The sequence below is a fragment of the Stomoxys calcitrans genome, chromosome 2, assembly GCF_963082655.1.
Source record: "Stomoxys calcitrans chromosome 2, idStoCalc2.1, whole genome shotgun sequence".
Lineage (NCBI taxonomy): Eukaryota > Metazoa > Arthropoda > Insecta > Diptera > Muscidae > Stomoxys > Stomoxys calcitrans.
Window position 1 is genome coordinate 26,703,754 of NC_081553.1, and position 23,546 is coordinate 26,727,299.

General features: G+C 38.1%; 1 protein-coding gene across 4 annotated transcripts in view; it reads right to left on the reverse strand.

Moving 5' to 3' along the window:
* The window catches only part of LOC106096384 (juvenile hormone esterase), a 95,745-nt gene that overhangs the window by 54,432 nt on the left and 17,767 nt on the right, over window positions 1–23,546 (reverse strand). For all 4 annotated transcript variants that reach the window (XM_013241708.2, XM_013241715.2, XM_013264144.2 and 1 more), the window contains exon 3: window positions 9,278–10,039. In XM_013241708.2, the coding sequence (XP_013097162.2) occupies window positions 9,278–9,451 (174 nt within the window). In that variant the 5' untranslated portion in view covers window positions 9,452–10,039. The remainder of the gene's footprint in view (window positions 1–9,277; window positions 10,040–23,546) is intronic.

Consider the following 23,546-nt stretch of genomic DNA (forward strand, 5'->3'; position numbering starts at 1 on the left):
AATGAGGTTAGTACGTATATCCAAAGTTCGGGCCGGCTGAATTTAATGCGTTTTTATATCCACCACCATAGGATGGGGGTATACTAATATACTATACTAAGACCTCGTAAAGTATATATATTCTTGATCGTCTCGATGTTCTGATTCGAAATAGACATGTCCGTCCGTCCGTCTGTCGAAATCACGATAGCGGTCGAACGCGTAGAGCTAGGCGCTGGAAATTTTGCACAGGTACTTAATATTGATGTAGTTCGTTTGGAATTGCAAATGGGCCCTGTCGGCCACTTGGTGTTCTGTTATAACTTCCAACAGCTATGCCAAAAACTGTCCAAATCGATCTTTAACCTGATATAGCTCCCATATAAACCGATCTCCCGATTTTACTTCTTGAGCCCCTGGAAGCAGCAATTTTGTGCGATTTGGCTGAAAATTTGCACACCACGCACAAATCTGTTATGACTTCCAACAGCTGTCCTAAGTACGGTTCGAATCGGTCTATAACCTGGTATAGCTCCCATATAAACCGATATCCCGATTTGATTTCTTGAACCCCTGGAAGTCGCAATTTGTATCCGATTTGGCTGAAATTTTGCATGTAGAGTTCCGTTATGACTTCCAACAACTGCAACAAGTATGGTCCAAATAGGTCAATAACCTGAAATAGCTTCTATTGTATATGAACCGATCGTGAGACCCTGGAAGCCGCAATTTTCGTCCAATTTGGCTGAAATTTTGCACGTGGTGTTCTGTTAGGACTTCCAACAACTGTGCCGGGAACGCTCCAAATCGGTTTATAACCTCACATAGTTCCCATATAAACCGATCTTCCGACTTGACTTCTTGAGCATATAGTGTTCTGTTATTACTTCCAACAACTGTGCCAAGAAGGGGCGGACCCTCCCACTTACCCTAATTTTCAGAAACGCCAGATCTCGGAGATGGGTGGTGCGATTTAAGCGAAATTTTGTGTGCCCTCATATAGTACCGTAGAAATAAAAATTTGGTATCCAAATTTCGGATGGGGTACCTAGGGGGGCTGCTCCACCCTAAAACCTACCAAACATATATTTAAAACAATCACGATAATATGGGACTCAAATGAAAGGTATTTAGGATAAGAAAACGTATATGATATCTAATTGTCGGACCAAGTGCTAGGGGGACCACCCCAAGTCCCAAAAACACCCCTAAATCGCACATATTTACCAACAACGGCAATATGGGACTCAAATGAAAGGTATTTGCGAGTAGAATACGAATCTGATAACCAAATGTGGGACCACGTTTCTGGGGTTTGGACCCCTTTCCCAAAACTCCCCCCAAACAGGACTTATTTACTGACCACGGGAATATGGGGCTTAAATAAAAGGTATTTTGAATGTAAAATACGAATTTGATATCCATATATGGGACCAAGTGTTGAGGGGGCCGCCTCTCACCAAAAACATCCCCCAAACGGGACAAATTTACGACCATAGCAATATGGGGCTCAAATGAAAAGTCTTTGGGAGTAAAGTACGAATTTGATGTAAATATTCGGGAAAAGTGTGTATTGAGCCACCCCACCCCCACAACACCACCCAAATAGTAAGTATTTTCTGACTATTGCAATATGAGGCTCAAATAAGAGGGTTTTTAAAGTGCAACACGAATCCGATATACATTTTCAAGGCCAACTCACTGAGTGGCCTCCCATCCCCCAAAACACCCCCCAAGCCGGTCGTGTTTGCCGACTATAAAAATATGGGGCTCAAATTAAAGGTATGTGCGAGTAGACCACGTATCTGATATCAACATTAGAGGCCAACTGTCTAGCGGACGTCCCACCACCATAACAACCCCCAAATAGGACGTATTTGCTCACCAAGTCAATTTGGCTCTTAAAGAGCCAAGAGAGGGGAACTAAATATTCATAGTTTTTAGGGCCAATACCCCAAACCGAACAAATTTGCTGACTTTTGCAATAAAGAGTTTAAATGAGATTAGAAAACGAATTTGATATCCAATTTTGAGGGCAATGGCAATATGGGGTTCAAATAAATGATATATATTGGGTTGCCCAAATAATAATTGCGGATTTTTTTAAAAGAAAGTAAATGCATTTTTAATAAAACTTAGAATGAACTTTAATCAAATATACTTTTTTTACACTTTTTTTCTAAAGCAAGCTAAAAATAACAGCTGATAACTGACAGAAGAAAGAATGCAATTACAGAGTCACAAGCCGTTGAAAAAATTTGTCAACGCCGACTATATGAAAAATCCGCAATTACTTTTTGGGCAACCCAATAGTTATATGAGAATAGAGGACGTTGCTGATATATTTTCCGGACTTTGTGTTTGAGGGGGACCACCCCAATCCCCCAAAACACCCCTAAATCGGGCATATTTACCGACCATGTGGATGTCGAGCTTAAATGAAAGTTTTTGGGGGTTAAAACAAGAATTGATACCCATTTTCGGGACCAATTTTCTGGGGGTCTACCCCTTTCCCAAAATACCCCACAAACAGCAATTTTTTAGTGACCATCGCAATATGGGGCTCAAATTAAGGTATTTGAGAATAGAAAACTAATTTGATAACCTATTTTGGGCCCATGTGTTTGGGGGCGTCTCATCCTGTAAACTCCTCTTAAGCCAATGGCAATATGGGGTTTAAATAAATGGAATTAGAGAGAAGAGCACGATGCTGATATTTTTCCCGAAAACACCACTAAATCAGACATCATGAGAATATCGGGCTGAAATGAAGTATTGGGTTGCCCAAAAAGTAATTGCGGATTTTTTAAAAGAAAGTAAATGCTTTTTTAATAAAGCTTAGAATGAACTTTAATCAAATACACTTTTTTTACACTTTTTTTCTAAAGCAAGCTAAAATTAACAGCTGATAACTGACAGAAGAAAGAATGCAATTACAGAGTCACAAGCTGTGAAAAAATTTGTCAACGCCGACTATATGAAAAATCCGCAATTACTTTTTGGGCAACCCAATATTTTAAGATTGGAGTACACCTTATATCCAAACTTAAATTCGTAGACCAATAAAGATCATATGGGATTCAGATAAAGGCACTTATATTGTTAAACTGTTAGTGAAGTTAGCATGGTATTTCACAAAAATATCTTTAACTGTCGAAAATAAATATTCCAAGGAAACTGTTCCATATAAAGTAAAAGAAGGCGCAGCGGAGCGGGCCCGGGTCAGCAAGTATTTAATAAAATACAAAACACTTGTTTAATATTGATTGGATCATTGACCTGATCTCAGTTTTCCTTTGTTTCATTTTGAGATGTTTTATCAAGTGTCTACTAATAAATCTAAAGCCCACCCAGTCTAGCCTAAACGATAGATTATTTGTGAGATTTCATAAAACAATGGGGTCAATAACTTAATTCCGATGGTTAATACGTGAGTTTGTGTGCATGCACAAATTTTGCTATGAAAAGAATTGTCTACCGTTTAAAGAATAACGTGATGGTCTTTATACAAGATATCGATCACCTACACTTAAAAATTAACTGGGTCAATTTCAAGGCATGCAGTTGGCCAACAAAGGCAAAAGAAATAACAATAATCACATGATTTATAAAAATACACAAATTACAATTTGTTATTGTGTATGATAAATGTATTGTTATGTTTGTGTGTGTGTGTGTGTGTTTTTCTCAAACATAAAGATTCAAAAGACAACACATGTCAAGCAAATCACCGCTGTATCAAAAATCTGCTAGGAAGTAGTTTTGGCAAACGAATTGATTTTTGTTTTTCATTTTTAGTAAATAAAGCTTGACATTTATTAGCTTAGCAAATGAACTTGAAAACCAATTTTGACAATTTTGTTACTTAATCTATATTGTATAAAAGAAGTCATAAACTCAATTCTTAATGGTGGTCAATACTGAATCTATGATTCCAAGGGTGAACTACAAAATTTTTACACGCCGTACTTCTGCAATTACTGTAAGATTAATAGCTTGTTAGTCAATGTCGTAAAAGAAAACCAGGCGATTGGAAGACTGCCACTCTGATTCAGATTCGTCGATATAATAATATAAGTATGTAAAGGGTTTTCCAATAAGGACTGGACAACTTTGGATTTAATTTGTGAACGGATTCTTACACTAATCATCGAACTGACAATTTATTCATTATACCCTCCACCATAGGATGGGGGGTATACTGATTTCGTCATTATGTTTGTAACTACTCGAAATATTCGTCTGAGACCCCATAAAGTATATATATTCTTGATCGTCGCGACATTTTATGTCGATCTAGCCATGTCCGTCCGTCTGTCCGTCCGTCCGTCTGTCTGTCGAAAGCACGCTAACTTCCGAAGGAGTAAAGCTAGCCGCTTAAAATTTTGCACAAGTACTTCTTATTAGTGTAGGTCGGTTGGTATTGTAAATGGGCCATATCGGTCCATGTTTTGATATAGCTGCCATATAATCCCATCTTGGGTCTTGACTTCTTGAGCCTCTAGAGTGTGCAATTCTTATCCGATTGGAATACAATTTTGCACGATGTGTTTTGTTATGATGTCCAACAATTGTGCCAAGTATGGTTCAAATCGGTTCATAACCTGATATAGCTGCCATATAAACCGATCTTGGGTCTTGAATTCTTGAGCCTCTAGAGTGCGCAATTCTTATCCGATTAGAATGAAATTTTGCACCACGTGTTTTGTTATGATATCCAACAACTGTGCCAAGTATGGTTCAAATTGGTTCATAACCTGATAAAGCTGCCATATAAACCGATCTTGGGTCTTGACTTCTGGAGCCACTAGAGGGCGCTTTTCTTATCTGATTAGAATGAAATTTCGCACCACGTGTTTTGTTATGACGTCCAACAACTGTACCAAGTATGGTTGAAATCGGTTCATAACCTGATATAGCTGTCATAGAAACAGATCTGTGGACTTGACTTCTTGAGCTTCTAGAGGGCCCAATTCTTATCCGATTTGGCTGAAATTTTGCATGACGTATTTTATTCTTTCTTTCAACAACTGTGTCAAATAAGGTTCAAATCGGTTCATAACCTGATATAGCTGCCATATAAACCGATCTGCGATCTTGACTTCTTGAGCCTCTAGAGGTCGCAATTATTATCCGATATGCCTGAAATTTTGTACAACGGATCCTCTCATGACCATCAACATACGTGTTTAATATGGTCTAAATCGGTCTATAGCCCGATACAGCTCCCATATAAATCAATTTCTCTATTTTACTTCTTGAGCCCCCAAAGGGCGCAATTCTTATTCGAATTGGCTGACATTTTAAACAGGTCTCCAAAATATAATTTAATTGTGGTCCAAACCGGACTATATCTTGATATCGCTCTAATAGCAGAGCAAATCTTTTCTTATATCCTTTTTTTTTTTGCCTTTAGCTTTATGAGTTCCTCAATACGCAAAATATGAGTTATTGGTCAAATAAAAATTCGCATGTGCTTCACTATCAACATTTTATCCACAAAAAATAATTGTTTGGTGCAGTTTGAATGCCGGCGCCGTCATTGGGCCATACTTCTTCATCAACGATTACAATCGTAACGTTACCATGAATGGACAAAGCTACCAAACGTTGCTCACTGATTATTTTTGGCTTGAATTGGAAGATATGCCACACAGCACACGTTAAAATCGTTTTATTCTAGGGTAAGTTTGATAAGGGTGTTATCTTAAGAAATGGCCCAGTCGAAAGGCTGCATCGTTTGTGCGATTTGACGCCTCTAGATTACGAGTATTTTCTTTGGGACTACGTCAAGTCATTGGTCTATGCCAACAAACCGACGACGCTGGAAAAGCTCAGAGCCAACATTGAACGGGAAATAGCGGCCATTTCGGTTAAAATGTGTGGCCGAGTCATCGAAAATTGGGTCCAACGTATTGCAAGCGTACCCGCGGTGGTCATGTAAATGAAGACGAGTTCCATTTGCAAGCCGATAATAAAGTTTTTGAAATATATTGAATGGTTTGCGTTTTATTAAAAAAAAGGTGATAAGTCCTTTTTAGAAAACCCGATATGTCGGAATACATACTTCCGTTCAAGCAAACTCTTGAATTACACAATAGTGCGACTTCGATATCGACAAACAAGCCGAAAATTTTCCAATTGTTGGACCAAAAATATTTTCCCTTGTTTATTTGACATTAAAGCGCAAGCGAATGAAGAAACATGATCTGTGAATTTGAATCTGGAATTTCCGTACTTTCTACAGAGAAAGTGCAGTATACACACTGGTGGATGTGTTGGGAAAGCACAAGACCGACATTACTGGCTTACAGAAAGTTCGAGGGATGGGGATAGGCCATACAACAACATTGATAGGTTGAAGAATGAAACACCTTGTCTCCAAATTAACTTCAATCCCAATAAAGGCGAAGTTCTTTAATATCAGCTTTATCTGTGCCCATGCACTGACAGAAGACAAGGACGAACAGACCAAGGATATATTTTGTGAGCGCCTAGAGGGAAAATAGAAGGTGTCAACCGTGGCGCAGAGGGTTCAAATCACGGCGTGAACATTAGAAAAACGTTCAGCCGTGGTTAATCCCCTTTCTAATGTTGGCAATATTTCTGAAATATCCTGCTTAAAATTTGAATCGGACTGCACTCATTGATATGAGAGAAGTATTTCCAGTTCCTTAATAGAATGTTCATGGGAAATTTAGAAGTAGTTTGTAGCGGGAACATATAAAAACTGAAAAAAAAATAGTAGTGGCACCAGATTTCAACATCGTAAACTTCACAAGACAATCAGATCGATTGTACTTAGTTCAAGTAGTAAGAAACCAAATTGATCACATTGTAATAGATGGAAGGCGTTCATTTAGTCTGTTAGATGTACAATCGATTCGAGGAGTGAACGCAGTTCTGATCATTACTTTGTGGAAGTATTGGTTCGTGGCAAGAAAAATACGATCTGACACTGCACGGGAGCGGGACATTGATAAGTTTCAAACGCTCCATATAGGAACAACATACTCCACTTGACTGACCCAATGATATGTCAAACATGCCTCGATAATGACGCAAAATCCGTACTTGGATACCAGAAACCTTCCACAAGAGATCCATGGTACGACCAAAACTGTCGAAATGCCACTGAAGCCAAAAATGCGGCAAACAGAGCAACGCACCAAGTAATGAGGTGTTATCGGTAGAAAAGGAGTGAGAAGAAACATCTTTTCGGCAGAAAGAAGAAATCAATTGGAATACGTGAGTGAAAACCAATTGAGATTTACAGGAATCAGAATGAAGTAGGGTAATTTTATCAAAGAATCAAACATCCGTTGACTTTGGTCTAGTCACATCCTCATGCAGAAACAAAGAAGGAAATCAGGCAACTGATACAGATAGAGTGCTCAGTATATGGGGCTATCGAATCCCGGTTAATGGTATATAATGTATATGAAGACTAAAGCAGCCAAAGACTTCCCAGTTAAACTATTTAAGATCCGAGACGACTCTTCGATAGGGAGTATGCATGCATTTTTTTACAAACAGTCGAAATTGACTTTAACATATTAAAAGGTCGACTTTGAAGTCAAATAATTAGCTTTTTTGTTAGCATGAGAAATTGACTTAAAAATCGAATAATCGATTTTTTGAAAATCGACTAACAATGTGAATACAAATAATGTTGGCGGGAAAACCAAACTATGCACCTTGTTGATAAATTTCCTAAAAGCTAAAAAAATTTTCCGATTTTGTTAAGATTTAAGATCTTTGCTGAAGGCCACCGTAGTGCAGAGGGTAGTATGTCCGCCTATGGCGCTGAACGCCTGCGTTCAAATCCTGACGAGAACATCAGAAACAATTTTTTCTGCGGTGGTTATCCCCTCCTAATGCTGGTGACATTTGTGAGGTACTAAGCCATATAAAAACTTCACTCCAAAGAGGTGCCGCACTGCAGCACGCCGTTCGAACTCGTCTATAAAAAGTAGAACCCTTATATTTGAGCTTTAAACTTGAATAGGACAGCACTAATTTATATTAAAGAATTTTCCAATCCTTAATGAAATGTTCATTGGCAAATTTGCGTTTTTGCGATACCCTCATTGTAGTAAAAATTGTCTAGTTCCTCAAAATAGCCGAAACTTCCACTTATTCATTACTGACAAAGCTTTTCCGCTGAGACATCTTTTTAAGTTAGGAAACAGAAACTAAACCAAGGGAGCGAAATTAGATGAAAAAGGTGATAGTTAAGGCTATTCGAACATTAATTAATGGATCTTTATGAATGGCGCTATTTCTGTTGTACTGAGAGCAAACGCGGCACCAATCTTGCGCACAGCTTTCTCGTCATCGAATTGATCCGCATGATCCGCATCAAGCTCTTATAGATGTGTCACATCGTTCTGGATTGATAGCCGCAGGAACAAGATGGTCATTGGTTGTTTAAAGGCGCCAATAACTCACATTGCTATATCAAGCTTCGTAGGCACTCTGTATTCAAGCAGGATCCGGTGCCGAACGACCTGTCACTCGATACCGCTGAATGTCCGCGACTGTAGTTAAAGCTACTCCGTATGGAGCATACCTGAGGACGAGCCCGGTAGCTCCCAGCCAAGCTTTTCGTGATAATGAAGAACACCACACTGGTTTTAACTCGAAGTTCCAGCCTGTGTGGTACTCATAGATATTCCATATTGTGAAATCCTTGTGTCTTAAGTAGCTCAACACCTCTACAGGCCAACTACTACAGTGTTCGTCATAGCTTCTCGTACGGTCCCGTTTAAACTCAGCCACCCACTATTTTATGGTTGTAAACGTAGGCTTAGAGTCCCCAAAGTAGAATCTAGCTCGGTATTTATAGTGGTTGGACTGAGACCTTTCAAATGAAAGTATTTCATAGCATAGCGATGACCAATTTTTTCCATATTGCCAAATTCTCTGACAAAGTTTATTTTTAGACCGACTTGAAACGTAAGACATATGGTTTGGAAGGTTGCCACTTTTTATAAAAAAAAATAATTATTTACATACACTAGCGCCATCTATATGTCAAATCGGCCACCTTTGGAACCAAAAAGACAATTTTTGTGTCCATTTTTTTGGATGGCCATATGGAAAATTAATCAGCTTTTGCAATAACGGACATTTTTAATGATTAATGTTAATAATTAAGCAACTTAACGACCTACTTATTTTAATTCTAAATAATCAACAACAACAACAACATTAAATGTGTAATGAGCTAATGGATTAATTGTTATGATAGCAACTGGTGAGCAACATATTCTGCAAACTACAATACAAAACTTACCTTTAGGGTATTTGAAATTTTGCCTGCTCTGGCAATGGCGGTGCCAAAAGTTGATGGGGCTATGGCGATGGCTGATGATTCTTGAAAGCAGCAGCTGAGCAAAATGCAGCCAGCTAAAGCAAAGGTTACAACCGCTAATGAGGGGCCATTGCTGCCACAAGGTTTGCGAAACATTTTAATGTAAAAGAAGGGGTGAGGTGTAAAGTGTTATGACTCCTATAATATTCTTGTGTGGATTATTTTCGACTTGACAGCTTCAAACACTTATCATAAAACCAAACCGAAAAGCAAGTAGAAAAATATTAAATTTTCATGCACTTTTGACAGCGTTTGAGTTACCAGCTATGACATGGAGGGTTGAAAGTGTCTGGCAGAATGGTGGGCTATGCGATGATCAGACTTGGTTTACCAAAAACCAAACACTTGACAAATTTACGTTTATATGACGAATGTCTGTCATAAACAAAGAATCCAAATCACCAACCAACAATTAGTTTATGGTCATAGCAATACCAAACGCCTCATTTCCACTTTTGGTTTGTTGTTGAGTTTGAGAGCAAAACTCTTTTGTCAATTTGCCCAGTTAATTCTATGAGCTAGACGCTTTTTTAACACTCAATTGGTCATATAGCATTTTTCAAAAAAAAAAAAATTTACTCGCTTTGCGCTTACTTTAGCTCGGGCATTGGTGTATGACGATCTTCTCGGTCATGGTCTTATCATCGCCGAATGTCAACTAGTTAAAGGTTTAGCCTAAACAAACTAAAACGAAAAAGAAAATACAAAAATACGTACATTAATAAACTTCAATTTAGCCAACGAAAAATGAAAAAAAAAACATATTGATGCATTTTTTAATATTTACTCAAAAAAACTTAAAATTATTTGCCCAGAATTCTGGCTTTCAGTTTGGAAGTTCATAATCATTTCCTCTCCAGAGGTGTTGTTATGAGTTAATTAAGCCTAGCCTTCAAGGTATGTATGCTATGCTCATATTGGCATTATTTTTTCTTCAAAACAACCTCCCTAACCCCCTGGTTGTGATAAAACTACAACTGTTAATGTGTTTAGAAGGCATTTTTCTACTTTGCGGCTTTTTAATGGAACCAATTATAAAGGGTGATTTTTTTGAGGTTAGGATTTTCATGCATTAGTATTTGACAGATCACGTGGGATTTCAGACATGGTGTCAAAGAGAAAGATGCTCAGTATGCTTTGACATTTCATCATGAATAGACTTACTAACGAGCAACGCTTGCAAATCATTGAATTTTATTACCAAAATCAGTGTTCGGTTCGAAATGTGTTCATTCACCATAACGTTGCGTCCAACAGCATCTTTGAAAAAATACGGTCCAATGATTCCACCAGCGTACAAACCACACCAAACAGTGCATTTTTCGGGATGCATGGGCAGTTCTTGAACGGCTTCTGGTTGCTCTTCACTCCAAATGCGGCAATTTTGCTTATTTACGTAGCCATTCAACCAGAAATGAGCCTCATCGCTGAACACATGAATGAACACATTTCGAACCGAACACTGATTTTGGTAATAAAATTCAATGATTTGCAAGCGTTGCTCGTTAGTAAGTCTATTCATGATGAAATGTCAAAGCATACTGAGCATCTTTCTCTTTGACACCATGTCTGAAATCCCACGTGATCTGTCAAATACTAATGCATGAAAATCCTAACCTCAAAAAAATCACCCTTCAGTTGGCTGTGTATATGTGTTAGCATCATAAAAATGTTGCTTTAGCTCTTCTACATTTTATGAATATTTTATGTTTACACATTTTCTTAACATTCTTTTAAAAAAAGAATTACTACTATAAAAATACAACTTTGTTTATGTATAGCATAAAACGAAAATCACGTTTCTGTATTGGTCAAAACAAAAGACTTAAGACACAAACCTGACCTTAGATAATATGTAAATAAGTGAGGCTTGAAAACGCCGAAAAATTCTTTCATATTTAGGTATCAAACAGAGTTGCCGACAATATACCTGCGAAAAAACAAAAAAACAAGTAAAAGCGTGCTAAGTTCGGCCGGGCCGAATCTTATATAACCTCCACCATGGATCGCATTTGTCGAGTTCTTTTCCCGGCATCTCTTCTTAGGCAAAAAAGGATATAAGAAAAGATTTGCTCTGCTATTAGAGCGATATCAATATATGGTCCGGTTTGGACCACAATTAAACTATATGTTGGAGACCTGTGTAAAATGTCAGCCAATTCGAATAAGAATTGCGCCCTTTGGGGGCTCAAGAAGTAAAATAGAGAGATCGATTTATATGGGAGCTGTATCGGGCTATAGACCGATTCAGACCATAATAAACACGTATGTTGATGGTCATGAGAGAATCCGTCGTACAAAATTTCAGGCAAATCGGATAATAATTGCGATCTCTAGAGGCTCAAGAAGTCAAGATCCTAGATCGGTTTATATGGCAGCTATATCAGGTTATGAACCGATTTGAACCATACTTGGCACAGTTGTTGGATATCATAAAAAAGTACTACGTGCAAAATTTCATTCCAATCGGATAAGAATTGCGCCCTCTAGAGGCTCAAGAAGTGAAGACCCATAGATCGGTTTATATGGCAGCTATATCAGGTTATGTACCGATATGAATCATACTTGGCACGGTTGTTGGATATTATAACAAAATACGTCGTGCGAAATTTCATCCCAATCGGATAAGAATTGCGCCCTCTAGAGGCTCAAGAAATCAAGGCCCATAGATCGGTTTATATGGCAGCTATATCAGGTTATGGACCGATTTGAACCATACTTGGCACAGTTGATGGATTTCATAACAAAACACGTCGTGCAAAAATTCATTCCAATCGGATAAGAATTGGGCCCCATAGAGGCTCAAGAAGTCAAGATCCCAGATCGGTTTATATGGCAGCTATATCAGGTTATGGATCGATTTGAACCATACTTGGTACAGTTGTTGGATATCATAACGAAACACGTCGTGCAAAATTTCATTCCAATCGGATAAGAATTGCGCACTCTAGAGGCTCAAGAAGTCAAGACCCAAGATCGGTTTATATGGCAGCTATATCAAAACATGGACCGATATGGCCCATTTCCAATGCCAACTGACCTACACTAATAAGAAGTATTTGTGCAAAATTTCAAGCGGCTAGCTTTACTCCTTCGGAAGTTAGGGTGCTTTCGACAGACAGACGGACGGACAGACGGACAAACGGACAGACGGACGGACAGACGGACGGACGGACAGACGGACGGACATGGCTAAATCGACATCAAATGTGGCGACGATCAAGAATATATATACTTTATGGGGTCTCAGACGAATATTTCGAGTAGTTACAAACAGAATGACGAAATTAGTATACCGCCCATCCTATGGTGGAGGGTATAGAAATTAAACAAATAAAAGATTATATTTTTGTTTGTTTCTCTTTCGAGACGAGCTCAATGATCGGAGATTTTCTTTGCAAATGGAAAAGGAACCACCAACCACTATGGGACGTGTTTTGTCTTTGAAATTAAAATTTCGCCCACCAGCTGCACTAGATGCCAAGGCGAAATATCTGTTTGCTTACATGTCATTTCAGGTGGTCAAATTTAGATCGTACTTGGCAGGCATACTTGAGGTCGGAAGATACTATGAACAATTTCATGCAAAACGTAAAGAGACAGCACTCTTTGGGACTTAGGAAGTCCATTCGGAAAATCAGGTTAAATGGGGGTTATATCTGGTTATAGACCGATTTACGCCATACTTAACATGGATGTTGAAGGTTATACCAGAAAACGTTGTGCCTACTTCCAAACCTGAATCTATATTCACCAAGTTAATCAAGTCCTCTGCCCAGACAAACGGCCAAGCAATTTGCCTTCTTATTCTCCGCTGTGGCCAAGCACCAAAATGATGGGGTCCGTATAGTGCTTGCAAAAGGCTTTAAACACCTTTTTAGACTCCAAGACCTTTTGTGAGCTTACCTGGTGGCTTACCTGGTGGCTATTATTATTGCCAAGCTACCATCCATGTTATATTTATAATTATAATTGCCAAGCTACCATCCATGTTGTCCGTTCTAGCCTTACTATCCACCCGAAATACTCCCTTTGATACTGTACAAACTCACACATTCTGTGAATTCGACATTTCCGCCTGCAGACCCGTTATGATCAAGCAACCGAGAGCCGAATTCGGTCCCCGGGTCCTCAATGAAAACGCCCAGGACTGTTTTATACTCTGCATCCGTGTAGCATGAATACCAGTATTCGTTTCCGAACAAGTCTGAGCCGCTGGCAACAAAGTCTCGCATTTGACCTCGTTCGCCGTGTGGGGTATCCGATACGGAAATCTCTTCAAATCTATTCAGGTTTCCTATCGTGGCCTTGATTATCCCGCAATAGCACAACCTGCTCTTATCTCCTATCCACTCTACCATCGCCTTAAGTCTCATACTCACAGTGGTGCCCCATAAAGGGTGATTTTTTAAGAGCTATAGGAAAGTTTTGAAATGCATGAAATCTTTATTTGAATCGATAGTACGGTCCATATTTTTTAATGTTTGAAGATTATTTCATGCAAATGTTAACCATGACTGCACTTCAAATGGTTCATCCGCTTAGTCCAATTTTGGCTAACTCTTTCCAATATTTCGGCCGATATTTCACAAATAAATGCTTCAATGTTGTCTTCCAATACGTCGATTGAAGCGGGCTTGTCTGTATAAGCCCACAAAAAATAGAATTAGAAAATGATTCCGAGGCGATTAGTATACTCTCGTCTGTTCTTCGTATACAAGTTAACATTGTAAGACATTGTGACATTAACAAATATTTCAACCTCTGGCTCTAGTGATAAATGTGCGGTAATGTTACCTTAGTCCTTCACATCTAATGAATATTCAAAATAAAATTTTATTCACTTTAAATATATTTATTCAATATTCTTCTAAAGAGAATCGTTTTCTTAAACCAGCCAACTTTGCTTAATTTTACACTAAGATAAAGTCATCATTTTATTATCCACAAAGGGCCAGCATATCATAGTGTAGTATGTTCACCAAACGCCCAGCACTACGTGTGGTATGAATATATTATTCTGCTTTAATAGAATCATTCTTTCCATCTACAACTTCCGTTTTGTTTATGCCCTTTAGCTCATAATGCAAGTTTTGCTACAGAAACGTGAACTTCTACTTATTTATGATAATTTCAATGTCACGCACTTTTAACGGAATACAAGGAAAGATGTTTTGTAAGATATGGAGATATGAGTATATTGATTACTTTCATAATACCTATAAATGTTTTATTATTTTCGAAACCAGTCCAAAGATGTGGTTTTGTAAATTTAATTTAGCAATCATTAAACATGTAGCTTTAAACATGTAGCATTAGCTACATGTAGCTTATAGCCCCTCCGAGTGGTGAATATTTATTTCAAACATTTGTCGTTTAAAATTCCATTTTTAAGTTTGTAGCGAATTTTTATGATATGCGATAATTTAATTTAAATTTAAAATTTGAAAAAAAATTGGTCGCTGACGCTTTGTGTACGTAGTCATCCGCAGTCTTCAAAACCTTCTCTATGGCGGTTGAAAGCCTATCTAATACGCATAAAAGTTAATATAATTAAACATCGATCTTATTAGTGTTTCGCGTCCACAAATAAACATCCTCTAATGGAATGAGGTTATAAGCTTCGCAGCAACAAAATACGAATATGTGATAATAACTGCATCAATTTTACAATATACACCCATAAGTCTTTGTTGCCACCTTTTTTCATGGTCCAAATTTTAAAATTATTTTTATTCGTATTAAACTCCCAAATTACTTTCATTAGATTCTCATATTGTCCCATTTTGGTATACATGTCCTCTTGGGGCATAATTTTGGGGTGGGACGACTTCCCGGGAATTGACCAAAGTTTTTATTATAATTTTCGTATTCAACTATCAAATGCCTTTCGTTTGAGTCCTCTATTTTCCCGTTCGGTGTACATGTCCATTTTGTGCATAATTTTGGGATGGGACGACCAGCATGGAAATAGATTCCAAACTTTTATATAAATTTCGTATTCTGCTCTCAAACACCTTTCGTTTGAATCCCATATTGTCCCGATCGGCCTACACGTCCGTTTGGGGTTGACTTTTGAAGTTTGGCGGCTCCCCTGGAAATTGACCCCAAATTTTTTATAAGCTTCGTATTATACATCCAGTTACATTTCATTTGATACCCATATTGCTCCAATTAGAAAAAATTTAATTTTTTGACGATTTTCGATGGTGGAGCCGGCCTCCCGACACATGAGGTCGAATTGTTATTAAATTCGTACTCTACTGTTTAATGCCTTTCATTTGATACCCATATTGTCCCAATCGGTAATAATGTCCGTTTGAATGGGTTTTGGGGTAGGTCGTCCCCACGGTTATTTTGACGTCAAAGTTGTATACCATAATTGGATTACCATAAGGTGGCATTCAAAATTTCACTCAAATCGATGGGACTATCTTCGAAATCTGGCGTTTTTGAAAATTGTGGTTCGGGAGAGGCTCCAGCTCCCTCGCAGATATCACAAAATGAAGTACTCTATTTTAACCGGGGGGCTAAACTCTACCACCTGTGAAAATATCATGAAAATCGGTTCAGCTGTATTTGAGTCTATTGGGAACGAACAAAGCGCTACACTCTAATTTGTATATAATAGAAGCTGTACTCGGCCCGATATAGGGTATTAAGGCCATAAAAAATCCATTTATTACCAGATTTCGATGAAATTTGGCAGACAGCTAACCAAATTTGACACATTGAGTTCTTGTAGATCCCTACACCTTTTCTTATATGTGTTTCCGATCAGACCATATTGGGATATAGCTGCCATATGGACCGATCTCCTTATATAAAGTATTGAGCTTATTAAAGGAGCATTTTTCATTCGATTTCGATGAAATTTGAAATGGTGAGTTTTGATAGACCCTTTTTGTGGAATTTCGTCCAGATCGAACCATATTTGGATATAGCTGCCATATAGCTCTCACATTTCGCAAGAATAGTCTTCAGACCAAAAATTTGGTCCGATCTTTACAAAATTTTGCATAAGCTGTCTGAAGAGAGATTTTTATGACGAAGCTCATTTTTGGCACAATGGATAAGTGAGTAAGCATTGCAATGCATCTAGAAAAAGTCACAGTTTGGTGCGGTTTATGGGCTGGTGGCATTATTGGGCCGTACTTCTTCAAGGATGATACGAATCGTAACATAACTGTGAATGGTGAGCGCTACCGTGAAATGATATCCAATTTTTTTTTGTCCAAAGTACAAGAGCTTACCTTGCATGATAAGTGGTTTAAACAAGACGGTGTGACGGACTTATTGAGCGGCAAGTTCGGTGAGAGGCGAGTTTATTCCACGTTCGGGATCGGCCAATTGGCCGCCTAGATAGTGCGATTTAACGCCTTTAGACTATTTTTTGTGGGGCTAGGTTAAAGCTCATGTCTATATAGACAAGACCGCTTCAATTGACGCATTGGAAGACAACAGTGAAATGTTGGAAAGAGTATGCTTAAATTGGACTAAACGGATGGACCATTTGAGGCGCAATCACAGTCAACATTTGCATGAAATAAACTTCAAACAATCAATTATATGGATCATACTATCAATTCAAATAAAGTTTTCATGCATTTTTCTGAAAAATATATGTGTTTTTCGAAAAACTCTCCTATAGCTATTGGTTGCCCAAAAAGTAATTGCGGATTTTTCATATAGTCGGCGTTGACAAATTTTTTCACAGCTTGTGACTCTGTAATTGCATTCTTTCTTCTGTCAGTTATCAGCTGTTACTTTTAGCTTGCTTTAGAAAAAAAGTGTAAAAAAAGTATATTTGATTAAAGTTCATTCTAAGTTTTATTAAAAATGCATTTACTTTCTTTTAAAAAATCCGCAATTACTTTTTGGGCAACCCAATATTAAAAATCTCCCTTTATATATTTCATCCGATGTGGCCTTTTAAGGCTATTGAAGTCTCAATTTCGGTCCGATTTTTACCAAATTTCCCATGAGGTGTTTTGTTTGAAATCTTAAAACGTGTGACAAATTTCATTAAAATCGGATCAGATTTGAATATTGCTCCCAAATATTTCTTTCATCCGAAATGGCCATTTGAGACTATAGAAGCCACAGTTTTGATACGATCTTTGCAAAGTTTTGAGTGGGTTGTTCTATTTGATGTCTCAATATGTGTGCAAAATTTTGTCAAAATCGGTTCAGATTTTTATGTAGCTCCCCTATATAATTTTTAGCCGTTCGCCTTTTAAATTCTGTAGCCAGAGTTTGGTTCCTATTGTAAAAAAACTTGCTGTTCTATTCAATATTTTAGTAAATTTACAAAATTAAAATTTGACAAGATTAAGGGGGGCGGACCCTCCCACTTACCCCAATTTTAAGAAACGCAAGATCTCGGAGACGGGTGGTTCAATTTAAGCGAAATTTTGTGTGCTCTCATATAGAACCTTAAAAATAAAAATTTGGTATCAAATTTCGGATGGGGTACCTAGGGGGGCTGCCCCACCCTAAAACCTACCAAACATATATTTAGACCAATCACGACAATATGAGACTTAAATGAAAGGTATTTAGGATAAGAAAACGTATCTGATATAGCTTCTATATATCAGAAGTTGTTTCAGAAGACTCGGTAGTGTAAGGTATTATATAGTCAGCTGCGACCAACTTGTCCTTACTTACTTTTTTGTCTTTGACATCATCCTTCTAAATGAAGTCGAAGTTGCAAAAACTTCCCCCTAGACACTTAGCCCTGAAAACTATCAACACCGTGGTCTAGTCTCAAATACCACCTATTTAAAGCCCATATTGCCATTTGTTTATTGGATAAAGCGTCCCCCAAACACTTAGCCTCACATTTGGATATCACATTCGTATTCTACTCCCAAATTTCTTTTATTTGAGTCCCATTGCCATGGCCAGAAAATAATTGCTATTTGAGAGGTGCTTGGGGAAGGGGAGGACGCCCAGAAACTTGGTCCAGAAAGTTAATATTAATTTCGTGCTCTACTCCCAAGTCCCTTTTATTTATTGCCATGGTAGGTAAGTATTCAGATTTAGGGGTTTTTTGGGGGTTGGTGGCCCCCCAAACACTTGACTCCATATTTCAATATCTGATTCGTTTTCCACTCTCAAATACCTTCCATTTGAGTCCTATATTGTTGTTATTGGCCTATAAATACATTTGGTGGGTTTTGGGGGTGGGACGGACCCTACAGGTACCCTATCCGAAATTTGGATATCAAATTTTTAGTTTTGGGTTACTAAAAGAAAATCGCACCACCCAACTCCGAGATCTGACGTTTCTGAAAATAAGGGGAAGGGAGAGGGTCCGCCACGGGACATAATGGTCCTATCTGTGAATATTTCGAGAAAATCGGGTCATCCGTTTTTGAGTCTATACGGAACAGGTAAAAAACAAACCAACTACCACATTGATTTTTATACCCACCACCGAAGGATGGGGGTATATTCATTTTGTCATTCCATTTGCAATACATCGAAATATCCATTTCCGAACCAATAAAGTATATATATTCTTAATCAGCGTAAAAATCTAAAAACATCTAGCCATGTCCGTCCATCTGTCTGTTGAAATCATGCTACAGTCTTTAAAAATAGAGATATTGAGTTGAAACTTTGCACAGATTCTTTTTTTGTCCATAGGCAGGTTAAGTTCGAATATGGGCTATATCGGACTGTATCTTGATATAGCCCTCATATAGACCGATCCACCGATTTAGGGTCTTAGGCACATACAAGCCACATTTATTATCCGATTTTGAGAAAATTTTGGACGGTGACTTGTGTTAGGCCTTTCAACATTCTTCTTTAATTTGGTCTAGATCGGTTCAGATTTGGATATAGCTGCCATATAGACCGATCTCTCGATTTAAGGTCTTGCACCTATAAAAAGCACGTTGTCGTCGAAATTTGGGACAGTGAGTTAAGAAAGGCTCCTCAACATCTTTCTGCAATATGGCACAGATTGGTCCAGATTTGCTGCCATATAGACCGATCTCTCGATTTAAGGTTTTGGGCCCATAAAAGACGCATTTATTGTCTGATTTTGCCTAAATTTGGAACAGTGAGTTGTGTTATGCCCTTCGACAACCTTCTTCAATTTGACCCAGATCGGTCAAGATATAGACCGATCTCTCGATTTATGGATTTGGGCTCATAGAAGACGTATTTATTGTCCGATTTCGCCGAAATTTGGAACAGTGAGTTATGTTAGGCGCTTTGACTCTTCGCCCTTCTAGATCGGTCCAGATTTGAATACAGCTGCAATATAGGCCGATCTCTCGATTTATGGTCTTGGGCCCATAGTAGGCGCATTTATTCTACGATTTCGCTAAAATTTAGGACAGTGAGTTGTGTTAGACCCTTTGACATCCTTCTTCAATTTGGCCTAGATCGGTCCAGATTTGGATATAGCTGCCATATAGACCGATCCGCCGATTTAAGGTCTTGCGACCATAAAAAGCGCATTTATTATCCAATTTTGCCGAAATTTGGGACTGTGAATTTTATTAGACCCTTCAACATTCTTCATCAAATTTGGCCTAGATCGGTCCAGATTTGGATATAGCTGCCATATAGACCGATCACACGACTTGAAGTCTTGGGCCCATAAAAGGCGCATTTATTGTTTGATTTTGCCTAAATTTAGAACAGTGAGTTGTGTTATGCCCTTTGACACTCTTCTTCAATTTGGCTCAGATCGGTAAAGATTTGGATATAGCTGCCATATAGACCGATCTCTCGATTTAAGATTTTGGGCTTATAAAAGACGCATTTATTGTCTGATTTTGACATCCGTGTCGTATATGGTTCAGATCAGTTTATTTTTATACCCTCCACCATAGGATGGGGGTATACTAATTTCGTCATTCTGTTTGTAACTACTCGAAATATTCGTCTAAGACCCCATCAATCAATATATATTCTCAATATATATTCTTGATCGTCGCGAGATTTTATGTCGATCTAGCCATGTCCGTCCGTCTGTCCGTCCGTCCTTCTGTCTGTCGAAAGCACCCTAACTTCCGATGGAGTAAAGCAAGCCGCCTGAAATTTTGCACAAATACTTCTTATTAGTGTAAGTCGGTTGGTATTGTAAATGGGCCATATCGGTCCATGTTTTGATATAGCTGCCATATAAACCGATCTTGGGTCTTGACTTCATGAGCCTCTAGAGTGCGCAATTCTTTTGCGATTGGAATGAAATTTTGCACTACGTGTTTTGTTATGATATGCAATAATTGTGGTAAGTATGGTTCAAATCGGTCCATAACCTGATATAGCTGCCATATAAACCGATCTTGGGTCTTGACTTCTTGAGCTTCTAGAGGGGGCAATTCTTATCCGATTGGAATCAAATTTTGCACGACATGTTTTGCTATCACTTCCAACAACTACGCTGAGTATGGTTTAAATCGGTCCATGTTTTGAAATAGCTGTCATATAAACCGATCTGGTGTCTTAACTGTTTGAGCCTCTAGAGGGCGCAATTGTCGTCCGATTAAACTGAAATTAATAAACAACTGTGCTGAGTATGAGTCAAATCGGTTAATAATCTGGTATAGCTGTCATATAAACCGATCTTGGATCTTCACTTCTTGAGCCAATTGAGCGCGCAATTCTCATCCGATTTGGCTGAAATTTTGCATGAGGTGTTTTGTTATGACTTCCAATAACTGTGCTAAGTATGGCGTAAATCGATATAGAACGTGATATAGCTGCCATATAAACCGATCTGGGATCTTGACTTCTTGAACCTCTAGAGGGCGCAATTCTCATCCGATTCTTATTCAATGTTCCATGTTTGTCTAAAACGAGATACCGCGCATAGAACTCGACAAATGCGATCTGTGGTGGAGGGTATATAAGATTCGGCCCGGCCGAACTTAGCACGCTCTTACTTGTTAGATATAGCTACTAAAAAGACCAATGTTTTGTTATACACAATTGAACAATGACTTGTACGTACTAGTATTTGGTCCAAATCGGGGCATATTTCGATATAGCTGCTATAGGGCGAAAGGTATGCATTTTTCACCGGATTTTAACGGAAGCTGGTTTACATATATACCCGAGTTGGTATTTATGTAAAGGCCTCTTTACATGTTATATATAAGAAGAAGATTTTTATATCATCTTCCAAAAAAAAAAAAAATACAAGACACCGACTTTAAATTCAAAACCTCGACTCCGGTGAACTTCGCAGCCATGATCAAATGCAAATTGCAAATTTTGCCCATGAACATTCCACTAAGGAACAGGGGCAAACTTGTCACCTATCAATGAGTGCAGTCCGATTCAAGTTTTAGCTCAATGATAAGGGGCCTCCTTTTTATAGCCGAGTCCGAACGGCGTGCCGCAGTGCGACACCTCTTTGGAGAGAAGTTTTACATGTCATAGTACCTCACAAATGTTGCCAGCAATAGGAGGGGAAAACAACCGCTGAAAATTTTTTCTGGTGGTCTCGCCAGAATTCGAACCCAGGCGTTCAGCGTCATAGGCGGACATGATAACCTCTGTGCTACGGTGGTCACCATGATCTATCTTACATATAAAATTTGGATCATGTAGCTTTTTCTCGACAGTCGGACTGGCATCGGCGTTGTAAACGAAATGACGAATTAGGTTCAGTCCCTCGCTATGGTAGAGGATATAAAAAACTACTCAACAACTCATTAAAGACGTACACATTTTGTTAAAATTTAATTTAACTTTAACATGTTTTTTGTCGCAAATAAATAAATAAAAAAAAAACAAAAGACTTAAGACACGAACTCCCATTACATTAACTAGCATCTCCAGTATAAACAAACCTTTTGTATTTTTTTCTGTTTCTTTAAAGTTATTTAAAAGCTATTTCAACACAAATAGCTTCCTTGGCTAACGGTTGCTGTCAACGCCCTCCGGCCTGGTATTTACTCATAAATATCGTACAAAGGAATTTGTCACATAAAAACGCAAGTAATAAATTTAAATTAAAGCCAAGTGAAACCGCTTAAAATCTGGCCAACCATAAATGTTATGACAAAGCTATTTGTTTGTGAAATTAGATGGTATTTCGTCAAATGTTTATCTTCTAATTTTGGTGCAAACTACCAATAAATAAATCAAAGATCATCTAAAGTAAGGCATAACAAACGATTATGATTTTTTTTTTTAACAACATATACGCAGACAATTCACATACAGTGTTGCGAGCAGTAAAATGCTCAATACAGGCAGAGCTGGTATATAGCAAGGCCCCCCATTATCTCAACATACATAGTTGTTAGCTTGATTGTGTGAAGAGTGATTGACCAGTGTGCTATGTGGGTATGGCTTTGGATGAAAATATTTATGCTAGGTTGTGGGCACAATAACAATGCCATGGAAAAACGCTTACGCTTTCAACGAAAGTTACTTAACTTGTTCTTCTGCACTGTCTGGCACTTGCAAGTATACAAATGACGTAGTATGTTGACTGCTACAGGTTTTGTAAAAAAAGGAAAACACTAGTCTACAACACATAGCTTAGCAAAGTATAGGTATGAAACACTAAAAAAAATTAAACATAAAAATATCACAAAATTTAATTTCATAAAATTAGACACATTTTTATTTAAAAAATGTAAGGAGTTACTTCTACTTTATCTGTGACCCAGTTCGTGTGCTATTTAATTGCAAATACAAATCTCATATCAATGAGTGCTGTCCGCAGTGCGACACCTTTTTGGTGAGAAGTTTTTATAAGACATAGTATCTCGCAAACTCCACGAGCACTAGGAGGGGATAGCCGCCGCTGAAAATTATTTTCTGTTCTTCTTGCCAGGATTTGAACCCAGGCGTTCAGCGTTAAAGGCGGACATGCTAACCTCTGAGTTACAGTGGCCTCAACTAAGAATAAATAAAATAGTTTAATACATCAAACTATTAAAGGGTGATTTTTTAGCTATTATCTTTCTGACAACACTGGTTAAAACAGCTCACCCACGTTTCGTATCAAAAACATGTTCAGTTTGGTCTATAATTTAAGCATCAAACGTCTTACAAACGAACAATGCTTGCAAATTATTGAATTTTATTATCAAAAAATGCGTGATCTGTTAAGAAAGTTCATGGCACGCTTCTTCCATTGAGCAACGAAGCTCTTTTTTGGCTCAATTGATATGTAAATAAGCAGAATTGTCGATGTTGGTTTGAA